Raw genomic sequence first — 12,222 nt, forward strand, 5'->3', positions numbered from 1 at the left:
AATTCTATAAATCTCATCAGAGACAATGAAGGCAAACAACATCCGTGGAAAGAGTGTTGGATGAAGTTCAGATACTTATTTCCTCTTCCGGGGAGAGAACCGGCTCTGATTTGTTCTCTAGGTCCTACTCCATGAGCATGGTTTAGGAAACTTCTAAACTAGATACAACAGCCAAGGACCCTGCCTGTTCCCGCTCTAGGAACGAGCTTTGTTGTCAGAGACAATGACACAAGCGTCCTCAGAGAGCAAGGTAACAACATCTGAGCAACACGGAGAGATACGGGATCCGGAGGGGCAGGCCCAAGCAAGGGCTGGGCACGTGACTGCACCGAACGCGCGCTCAGGTCCTCCCACGGTGACACGCACACGCTCGCTCAGGTCCTCCCACGGTGACACGCACCTGGGATGAGGGATCGCGAAGGGCAGGCCCAAGCAAGGGCTGGGCACATGACTGCACCGAAGGCGCGCTCAGGTCCTCCCCCTGTAACATGTACCCAGTAAGCTCTGCAGGCTTCTGTACCAGAATGTCACATTGACAAAAACCCTTGAAAGAACAACTGGGTTCTTCAGAAAAGCCTGCTTGAAAACAGCAGTAGAAGGTACTGTTAAGAGGAAATCTTACAGTTTATCAACCTATCTTGCAAAGCTTCTCAAAAAAAGAAAAAAAAAATCCCCCGCAAAATTAAAAACTGATGGGGCTGCTATGTAATTAACTGGCAATTTCTCAGTTGCAAACCCCTGATTTGTAACCATGGCAGGTACACAAACTACCGGCTGCATTGTACTTCCACTGTCTCCACCTGCCCCCATTTTTTCTGACAACACAGCACAGAAAACTATCTGAGCTGAAATCCCACTCTTATCAGCTTTCTTCTCCTTGGAGATTTCATAGCCCACCCCCCACTTGCCTCTTTCTCCAATCACAACTTAAGTCTCTTCCTTCATCATTCTTGTTCTTTTGCCTTTTTCCCCAGGTACATCACAAAAATGTCATTCCCACCAGCACAAAAATACAATTTATGGACAACAAAATTAATATCAACAAATCTCACCCTATAATGTGGGCTTTGATGAAGGAATAGATGAAGGCCCTAATAGGTTTTAAAATGGCTTTAGAACAGATACACTGGAAATCAGTGTCATCTCTTCTCATATTTTCTTGAGGAAAGAGTGACATTTTGATGTGTGTGGTGGGGGAGGTACAATTTGGAAATGGTTATCCAAATTTAAAATAAATATAACTTTTATTTTAAGTTCAGGGGGACCTAAATTTGATGTAGCAAGTTACCATTTAGGAATTTCTCCTATGGATTTACCCTATGGATTCAATTAATCATGGCATTGTTTGACATGGTACACATAAATGGAAACAAGAGAGACTGATCTAAACATTATGGTATATCCATGAGATGAAATACTATGTATCTGTTAAAAAGAATAAGGTGGAGCTGATCTAGGGAGGAGAGAAGAAAAGCAGAGAAGAAAACATTCATTTATTGGGTGAAACAATTCTATAAATCTCATCAGAGACAATAAATGGCAAACAACATACGTGGAAAGAGTGTTGGATGAAGTTCAGATACTTATTTCTGGAGCTGATCTAGAACTGATCTAGACAAATGTCTATACTCTCTTGTAAAGTGAAAAAAGTGACAGAACATGGGCTAGGGAGTTATCCTTTTCTTTTTTTTCCTTCCTTCGTTTTCCCCCCACACTAAGGAGGACCTTTGGCTTGGCTTCCCTTCCCTTTTCTCTTTCTAATCTGCACTCCTCCATATGCCACCTTAACAGGCATATTTTAAAAACCTATTGGAGATGAGTCTTTCCCCAAGCAAGACAAGCAAGAAAAAGGCAGAAGTGCAGGAGAAAGTGGAAGAGCCCACGTGAACAGTTCTGAAGGGAAGAGAGTCAAGAATAAGTTGGAAAGCAGAAGAAAAGGAATGGGGTGGGGGGAGCGGGAGCTTTAAGAAAACATTCTGTGTATTATGATGGAGCCACTGTTCATGTTTTCTGAGAGACCCTGGCGAAGGTTAGGATTACTGTTGATTTTCAATCCTCTGACACCACGCTAAGACTGAGGTCTATGTGGCTCTGGAATATATTCACACTGGCCACTCTCACACAGAACATTTCCAGAAAGAATCTTTTAGCCATGCCTGTCTTTAAGGAGTGGGCCAACAGTTTGAAGATGAGGCTGATTTTTACCTTTCTGTCCTCTTAAATGGTCCTTCCCTACAGGCATATGCTAATCTCGCAAAAGAAATGAACACAACATGTGTGAACGTCCTGAGAGTCCTCTTCAAAGCCGGAAAAACCCTCTGTATCTCCTTATCACTCTCCAGTTCCCAAAGAAAAGTCAAATTGAATTCGTATTTGACAACATTTTAAAACAATGCGTTCAATTTTGTATTTTTCTCTCCTTTTTTGGTGGCTGGGCGGGGGCGGATTTATAGCCCATACACTGGTGCTACCAAAGGCTGAGTAGACTTTCCTGGCTTAGTCTGGGGAACTCACCATAATCTGTCACCATCTTTAACAGGAAAATGCATACCAAGTTCTGAATTGGCTAATTAACATTAGACTAAGTTAAACTTTTCAATAAAATTTATCAAGTATTTTAAAATTATTTTCGTTCTATTTAATGTTTGCAATGCTAAGGGACAGACAATTTTGCATATACAGTCACATATATATGCCGATACTATCAGAAGACATGCTATGGGCTAATACTAAATATTATACATTTTGTTGTATGTGATTTCTATCTTGTTTTATGAAACATGAAGGACCTACTGTTGAGCCGCATCATAAAAACTGAGTAAAATCTATTGAGTAAAAATAAATGACAGAGTAGCAAGAAGGGAGCTGAAGGCCATAATCTGGATAAAAATGGAATAGCAGCACTTTCTCCTCGAAGGTCAGCAATTAAAATTTAGCGAAGGTCAAGAGTGACAAAATCATCAAGAAAGACTTGACCTTCATCTAGTTGTTGCAAACAATATATTAACATTGTAAAACTGTTACAGCAGATGGCAGTGCAATCATCCCTTGGTAACTCATGCCTAGCTAACCGTCTGTGACCTTGGCTAAAGGTCAGCAAAAGGCCCACCTCCAGCATCTGCAGGGAGCGGGATGCGGAGGCTGAGAGCACCCAGTGTGAATTCCCTCGTGCACATGTGAGAGGTGAAAACCACAGCCAACTTCTTCATTCCTGCCTTTGTTCTAAAATTGCTAACGGCGTTCCAGGGTACCTGACCTATTTGCATACATTCCTTATTTTTACCTCTGCCTGAGCTAAAGGGGAAAAAGGCAAAGTATGACAACATCTACCCTGCCCATTTCTCTTAACTTCGTTGGTTCGGGTTTATTTATAGCCTTTTCCTCAACTACAGCTTCAAAAGCAAATGATTCGTACCTCACTCATGTGAAGTGGATCAATGCAGATTGGATTTCTTGAAATCCCACCAAAAAGCAGCTCCTCAACACCCTCCAGGCAAGAGAAGCCGAGGGAGGCTTGGAAATTTGTCGCCCAGTGTAAGAATAGAGCACACATTGACAGAGAGACTGTGACCTGCCAAACACCACGTAAATATAACCAAACGTTTTCCAAACATAATGGACTGTATTCTGGTGGCGAAGCCTTGGCCTCGCTTACAAGAAAGGCCTCTTTGTTTAACTTTAAAGTCAGTCAAACTGCCAGTTACTTAAGGGGTAAGTTAGTGCCTCAAAGAGGCCCTGGTGGATGGGGGAAGAGAAGGTTGCAAAATACATGCAGAACAGACACCTTGTAGGTGTGTGGTCTTCTTTATGGATGTGGTGGACCCATTTAAAGTTTCTGTGCTTCAGAGTGGCCTGGGCAGGGCAGTCTGGGTGTCAAAAGGAAAGCGAAGATAAGGCAGAAGAGTCAGCGCAGCGCTAGCAGAGAGCCAGCGGCTGCTGATGGGGGCCTGGAGAAGAAAGGGTGTTTTTCAGTCTGCGTCTTTTGGATGGAGTCGATCCGCTCACCCAGAGGCTGTGGTTTGGCTTTCTCATAGCAAGCTGTGGAGTTCAGAGAGGTAACGCCAACCATCTGACCTGCCTCTTTTTGCAACACTAAGGCTCAGAGATGAAGCCTTATCTCTTTGAATGCAATCCGTATTTTCTGAGAACCCACAAGATTGATCACACTCAGCAGGCATTTCACTGCTCATGGGAAAGTCTACAGTCTCAGCCCTCAAGCCAATCCCTTATACGTTTGATTAAAGCTGACTCACAGTCTGGATTCCAGAGCCGTTCACCCACAGGCAGTGGAGGAAACCACCTACAGAAGTCCAGAAAACATGCTCAGGGTCAGGCTGGTGCCACTGGCTGGCCAGGGACCTCTGCCATCCACCTGGCTGGTGGAGCCTCTGCCGTCTTCGGGCTCTGCACCAAGCTCCTGGCTCATGCCTGGCTTCTGGACCAAGCACCTCATTTCTGGCTTCCTACCATGAGTCCGAACAAATATCCTAGACCTGGACTCACTTCTGTTCTTATGTTGACTCTGGGAACTTCCTCTCCCAGATGTCTCCTGAGAGTCTTCCTCTAGTGGGAACAGGAAGTACCCCAGGCTCTGACTTTTCCACCTGCCCCTCTTCACTTACAGCCTCTCCCTGCCCGTTGTCCTATGTTGCATAGGTCTGGTCCTGGATTCTGCCTCTGCTTCACCCCTTTGCACTGACACAGTATTTGCCCAGTGTGCAAAGCTGGGAAATTAAAGATTTGCCCAGGATGGACCCCCTGTTCTCCAGGGACCATCTTCCTCTGCCATCGCTCCCGGTCACAGGTGCTTTCAAGGTACCTTCCCATCAGCAACCTTGCTCTGTGCTAGAGACTGAGCCATTCCAACCTCAGATTATGGTCCGCTGTCTCTGTGCCCTTCCCCTTGGGCTGCTCTCAGTCTCACCTTCTAGAATTATGTTCTCAGCCCACTGCAAATCAGGGTGCAACATCCACCAGCACCTAACTCTCAGCAGTTCAACACTACCCTCCTCAAAGCTTCTCTGAGATAAAAACATCTCAGGGCAAAACACCTTCTGGTCTCAAGGAGCTGAGATCAGTCAAGAAGCAAAATCACCAATCGTTCCTTCACCTGATTCAAGGATAAGCTGAGGCAGGGCCATCTCCCTGCTGTCCTCCCTGGCTCACAAGGTAATTATGAAGACAAATGATTCAACTGAAAGCATAAATCCTGAGAAAGAGAAGGGACCAGGATTTACTGCCAGCCAGACCAAGGGCCCCGTATGGCCATCCTCACCTGGACCAGCAGAGGCCAATGACACAGCCTCTCAAGCTAGGTCTGAGCCCGCGTTCCTCTCCAGCTCCCCCAGCACCCTGAGCCTGCCTTTGTCATTGCAAGCGCCACATCATATTGTAATCATCTGCTCCAGATTGAGACAGCATCTAATTAGTTTCTGTACACCCACGGTGCCTGACAGGCAGAAGGAACTTTACAAATGATGAATGAATGCATAAGTGAATGAACAAGGGGGAATGAATAAAATAAGACTTGGTTTTACGCAATGGTTGAGAAGCAGCTGGAAATCCTCCATGCAAAGCAGTAATCGGAATGACTTCACAACATCGATCTTTGCCCAACGTGAAGACATCCCAGCCCTTGTGTTACCCTCTCCCTGGGACTCGCCTGTATGGCTCCATGGTCCGAGTACCATAGAACAAGGCTTCCTCCAACAGGCCGAGGTTGATGCAGGCATCCATGGCGCAGTCGAGCACCTTCAGCTGGTAGATGTTGATATCGGGAAGCCGCTCAGAATTGCTGCTGATGATCGCCTGGCACATGGCCAGAACCTGCTCCCACTCTGTTATTAACCTTAGTTAAGGATTCATTGTCTTCATCGAGAAAAAAACCAAAGTGAAATTAGATTCTCTAAAAGGCTGAAGAGCTCCCAAGCGCAGGAGGGAGGGAAGCACCCGTTACTTTTCACAGAGGAGCCGCCTGAAAACACACTTGAGAAACAAAAACACACAAGTGGCATCTCAGTGAAGTAAATTCTGTTTACATCAACAGACGAGCGTGTAACCAGGCCTGCGCTTTGGAGTTTTAAAACTTTCAGGCCAGACGCGGTGGCTCACGCCTGCAATCCCAGCATTTTGGGAGGTTGAGGCAGGAGGATCACGAGGTCAGGAGATTGAGACCATCCTGGCTAACACGGTGAAACCCCGTCTCTACTAAAAATACAAAAAATTAGCCGGGCGTGGTGGCGGCACCTGTAGTCCCAGCTACTCCAGAGGCTGAGGCAGGAGAATGGCGGAGACCCGGGGGGCGAAGCTTGCAGTGAGCCGAGATCACGCCACTGCACTCCAGTCTAGGCGACAGAGCAAGACTCTGTCTCAAAAACAAACAAACAAAAAAACCCGAAAACAAACAAACAAAAACTTCTAAAGACCTGTTCTTTCTTCACACTCCTAGATGTGTTCTCTTTAAATCTAGTCATAAATAAATGCAGTCCTTTATTAAATTGGACTAAAGATTAAGTTAATTCAGTTTTAAATTATTTACTCTGTTAGCTTCTGTTTAAAAACTGACTTGAAATTAAAGATGCTTTAGAGAGATTCCTTTTTCAAAAGGAAGAGCTCATGTTTTTTTCTGTGTTATCTGAGTTCTGGGCATACATGAACCCAAATACACACACAACCCACAGGCACACACGAGGTGGAGCAATGTGAAGAAATAGATTTCCACGGGATCTCATCTTTTTCGATTATAAAGCAAAAGTGACCCAAGCCTATACTTAACCAAATAATTAAAATCTGTGTTATTTTAAACCCCCAAAATAAGAGACAATATTAGGAACGTGGCTTATCACATAAATTGCTGGCAAGGGAAACGATGCTTTAAAAAGGATGGGGAGAAGACTCAATATCCACTTCTCAGTAACACTGACTTTCTGACTAACTATGAGTCAATAACCATCTCATGTAGCCTTGGAGTGACTTCGCTTTTTAGAACTGATATTCCCTGTCTTAGAGGGGCAGTCAGAGGACTGAGGACATGGTTTGTGGAGCACGCTTTGAATCCCTCCCCGGTGAATTCTCTGGGAAACAGAGCGAAGGCGAGAGTGCAGGACCCTGGGACCTCATGGTTTCTTCACTGTGCACTGTTAGGCGAGTCGGAGACCAAGGAGGGTCCTGGGCTGGGACTTGCCCTTCTCTCACTCCTGTCCCACCTTCACCCAGTGGAGCTCCAAATTCATCTGCTTCGTATGTTGTCATTCCAGTGGGAGAAAAGGTTTTGAAGATCGGAAATGGCAGCCTAGCCTTCGACTGTAGTAAAGCTAGATTCAGATCTAATCTAGTCCCGTCATTTATCAGACTTGAGGTTCTGAGGAAGTCTAAGTGCTTAATGGTACACCAGAAATAAAAATGACTAATGTCAATGTAAGAATGAGTAATATACTGTATGTAAAATGACACAATTCGTCATGTGTCCTCTCATGAGCCAGGTGGAGTGCTGGGTGTCAGAGACACAGTGGGGAACATGTCGTGGCATGCAAAAGGCACACACGACACAAGCATTAGTGCCTTCCACCTTCCCTCTGTGACGTGACCTCCGAGCCTGACTGGGCTTAAAGAAAGTGGTTCAGTGGACTTTGACTGAACTTCCCTTCATGCCCTCACACCCCTCCCACTCCCACATGACCTGGTCTCTTTACAATCCATGCTTTCTGTGCCATCCCTGGCCCCTAATTCAAAACCCTCTTCATGGAGGTCCTAACAGAGCATGCCCAGCCCTGAACAGCCAACCCACTGTGTATGCTTCCCTCTCTGTCCAGCAAAACCTTCCTCTTTGAGTGTCCATGCCCTTCTCAGAACACGGTTTTCCAAAACAATAGCAAATACTTTTTTTTTTTTTTTTTTTTTGAGACGGAGTCTTGCTCTGTCCCCCTGGCTGGAGTGCAGTGGCGCGATCTCGGCTCACTGCAAGCTCCGCCTCCCGGGTTCCTGCCATTCTCCTGCCTCAGCCTCCCAAGTAGCTGGGACTACAGGCACCTGCCACCGCGCCCGGCTAATTTTTTGTATTTTTAGTAGAGACGGGGTTTCACCATGGTCTCGATCTCCTGACCTTGTGATCCGCCCACCTCGGCCTCCCAAAGTGCTGGGATTACAGGCGTGAGCCACCGGGCCCGGCCAGCAAATACTTCTAATAAAGCAATCAAGCCATTCCTGACAGTGGAGACGAATACCTTTATGAACTTTCACAGGAAATATATTTTCTTTCCAGCAAAGGCTTCCCAGAGGCCCAATATCTTACTCCAAAAGATGAGTTCCTCGACGAGAATTTAAAGCACCACAATGCACAGCTGAGAGCCTTTTCTGTCACACCCACTGCAATTTTAGGATGAGTCCTGTCTTGGAGGAATTGACCCTGATCCTAAAAAAGGTTCACTTCCCGAAGAAAAGTGAGTCCTTGATTTGCTCTGGCATTCATCTGACATGTATGTTCAAAGTTTGCTGAATGTATCCCCTAGAGGTTGGGGGAAGCAGTATCTTAGGCAATGCACTGATTTTGTAACAGATTGCTGGGCTAACCTCTGTGGCTTTTCATTCCAGGATTGGAGATTTGACGAACTGTCAGGAGGAATGACTGTCTCTTACACAATGCTAGACATTTCTGTGGCAAGACTTGTACCTTATTTTAACATTGTGCTGTTTGACCTCCACGATTATTTGCCTGTTCATTTATGTATGTTCCCACTTATTCTAAAGAGGTTTGAGGTGACAGGCCTTAGAAGTAAAAGCCAGATGTGATGTTCTGCAGCCACTCATAGGAATGCATCTACTTTATCCCCCAGCAAGCTGGAAGGGACTACGTGCCAATTTTCCTTCGCAACACTGGCAACTGTCTCTTGGCAAACAAGGCAAAACCTTTCCTGCAAAGCACCCCAGCGAGCAAAAAAATGGAATAATTTTAACTAAGAGGCTTTTCCCCCAAGTTACTACTGACATGTATTTGCTCAAAGATTTAGTCCCTGGCATCTGTGTGGTGTTTATTACAAGTAACTCTGTTCCAGTAAGGAGCTGAGCTCTAGACCTAGCAGGGCTGGATAGCCTACCCAAAGAGAATAGATTCTTAATGGACAGAACAGATACCCTTTTTTCCTGAATACTTTTAAATGACCATAAGAAGATCAGGGGAAAAGAGAAAGAGAAGCACAGTAAATTCACTTGGGAATTACTCAACTCATTGAGACTCAGACTGTCAGTCCACAGAGTCTGTATCCACTTGCTCATATTACTCTACTGCTTAAAAAATCATTGCACGGCCCCCTCTCACCTATGAAGTCTAATCTGTGCATGGCAGTTAAGGCCGTGCCACCTTCCCCTCCTCTCATACTGCACAGTCGGCAGCTTCTCAGCAGCAGTGCATGTTCTGTGCATCTGAACACGTCATCCCTTGTGTTGGACGCCTCTTCTCTTGGTTGGCCTGGTGAACTCCCACTAATCCTCCCAGACGCAGCTCACTGGTCACCTCCTCTGTGAAATCTTTTAACTTCCCAGAGTTGACTATTGTGTCTTTGACACCGCTGTAAGTCTAGATCTTTACCAAAATATGTATTAATGGACATTTTACTACCCCGCTATGCAGGAGAGTAGTGAATGCAGGGCTGTGTGTTCTAACTTCTGTCTGAACCATCAGGTGAATGATGGCCGGCAAGGTACTCAGCATACAGCCCGTTTTCAGTAAAACCTTGTACGGTTGAAACTGAACTCTGGCTGGGTTATCCGTGGGCCCCAATACCATGGCCAGGGCCCAAACAGAACGAGTCTACTCCTCTGCACATAAAAAGCTCTTTGAGCCCATGAACAGGGGCCTCCTGTTCCAGAGTGGACTGTCTTCCCAGTATCTTCTATCTCATCATAGACAGGGCTTCAAATCCCTCCTTAATTTCAGTTCCACCCCTCAAAACCAGTTGTTTTAATACTTCCTACCTCAAACTGAATAGAAAATTCTAGAAATAATCGGACCAATACTATCATCTTCTAATCAATATTAATGCAACCCAAGATCGCAGTAGTGAGATGATATTATGCTCTTAAATGTTGTTAAACTTTGCTGTTTACTAAAGCCCTAATTTATTTTCACATGTTCTTATGCGTATTTACATATTTGAACTTTTTGATCCAAATAGAAATTGTATATATGTTGTTATAGTTCATCTCTTTAAAACTTGGACACCATTTAAACATTTAGGGATCTTTTGAAGTCTTTTTTTCTTTTGAGATACAGATTCTATCATCCTCCCTCTGTTATCCTCCCCATCTACGTCACTTTGGAGATTTCATAAACCTGTTCTCAGTATCTTTGTTCAAGGTATGGAATTATGAATTAAAGAGGACCGAGATGGAACAACAACGCTCCAGAATGACACTGAATCATTCAACATCATTTTTTCAGTGTAGCTATTCAGTCAGTTTTGCTAACATCTAACGTAAGTTTCTTGACTACTTTTCGCCAAATCCCTTTCTGAAGTCTTGATACAAACGTTACCAAAGAAAGCCACGTCTCTGGATTCACTTGCTCTTGGAGAAACCCTGCAGCATCATGATGATCACTGCTTCCTTTTCCATTCCTTAGTAACCAGTCCGAGATTCTTTGCCAAGACTGCTAATCAGCTCAGTGGGCTATCAACTCAAAATTATGTCCTTCACCTTTACAACTGGAGACCTCCCTCTACCTCCCTCTCTAGCTCTTTACAACTCTTTAAATAGCATCGTCAGCAAATTGGAAACGTTCTTAGTGCCTGGGATGTAATTTACCCCAAAGTCTCTGAATGACCTTTTGCAGTCTTTTCATCCACCTTGATCTCTTCCTTCGTGCCTGCTGTCTCCCTTCATCGCAGCTTTGCTCCAGTGAACTCCTCTACCAGGAGCGGCCTCCCTCTCAGCCTCGGCCTATCCAAATCCTGCCCCGACTCAGGCTATCTTTTGCACCGTAAAACATCCGTGGAGCCTTCCCCATTGACCTTCATCCTACCTGATCTCTCCTTACTCTGAACTTTGGCCCACCTGTGGTCATTACTATTCACGCCGAGAAAATGTGTCGTGCAGCAAATCCCCGCTGCCACTGTAGTCATGCCTGGTTTAATACGAAGCTTCTGGGTCTGAGGGTCAATGGCACTGAATGACAAGGATTCTGAGCTATTCTTTCCTGGAGATGTACGTGGTTATGGGAGAAGATAATTGAGGAATTTATCACCTTTTACACATAAAGAGACTAATACTTACTTTCCTACTACTATTGGGCCATGAGTGTTGATTATTACCTAAAGGTAGTGAGTTATTATTCATGCTGATCTTGCCATGATCTTCCTTGTCATTACTCAAACCGCTGACTGGGGTTGGGGGTGCGGCCTGTGACCATGGAACAGAGTGAAAACCACTGGCTCATGGAGAGGTCAAACCCTGCCTTTGGCCTCATTACCACAGGGCTTCAAGAAAACAAGAAAACAATCCCAACAGTCCAGCTCAACCCACAGGCGAAAGGATACTCCAGTGTGCCTTCAGTTCTTCAATTTTTTTCAGGGATTCTTGAACTTCCTTCCATACTTGCTCATCACCAGTTAGCATATCAGCATCCTGCTCAGGCCAGAAAAGGAAGACAAATAACCCAATTAGTAATACGCAAAGGACTCGAATAGACCTTTCTCCCAGATATACAAAAGGCCTGCAAGGCCATGAAAAGATGCTTGACATCATTTATCATCAGGGAAATATAAAGCAAAACCACAGTGAGATATTACTTGATACCCACTACCACGGCTATAGTCAAGAAGACAGGATAACAGCAAAGGCTGGTGAAGACGTGGAGAAACGGATACCCTCACACACTGCTCATGAGAACGCAAAATGGTAGCTTTGGAAAACACTCTGGAAGTTCCTCAAAGGGTTCAACGTAGAGTTTTCATATTACCAATTAGAGTTACCATATTAACAATCCTACTCCTAGGTGTCTACCCAAGAGAAATGAACACATATGTTCAACAAAATTTGTTCACAAATATTCATAGCAGCGTTGTTCATAATAGGCAAAAAATGGAAACAACTCACAGGTCTATCAACTAACATGGTATATATCCAGACAATGGAACATGATTCCACAATCAAGTGCTGACACATGCTACAACATGGATGAACCTTGACTACGTTATGCTAAGTGAGAAGCCAATCACAAAGACCACACGT

General features: G+C 44.8%; 1 protein-coding gene across 2 annotated transcripts in view; it reads right to left on the minus strand.

Moving 5' to 3' along the window:
• SMYD3 (SET and MYND domain containing 3) overlaps window positions 1-12,222 on the minus strand; it is a 743,226-nt gene that overhangs the window by 100,971 nt on the left and 630,033 nt on the right. For both annotated transcript variants that reach the window (XM_025385514.1, XM_025385504.1), the window contains 2 exons: window positions 11,529-11,616; window positions 5,663-5,837 (listed from right to left, as the gene is read on the minus strand). In XM_025385514.1, coding sequence (XP_025241299.1) covers window positions 5,663-5,837; window positions 11,529-11,616 — 263 coding nt within the window. The remainder of the gene's footprint in view (window positions 1-5,662; window positions 5,838-11,528; window positions 11,617-12,222) is intronic.

Source organism: Theropithecus gelada, chromosome 1 (assembly GCF_003255815.1).
Source record: "Theropithecus gelada isolate Dixy chromosome 1, Tgel_1.0, whole genome shotgun sequence".
Lineage (NCBI taxonomy): Eukaryota > Metazoa > Chordata > Mammalia > Primates > Cercopithecidae > Theropithecus > Theropithecus gelada.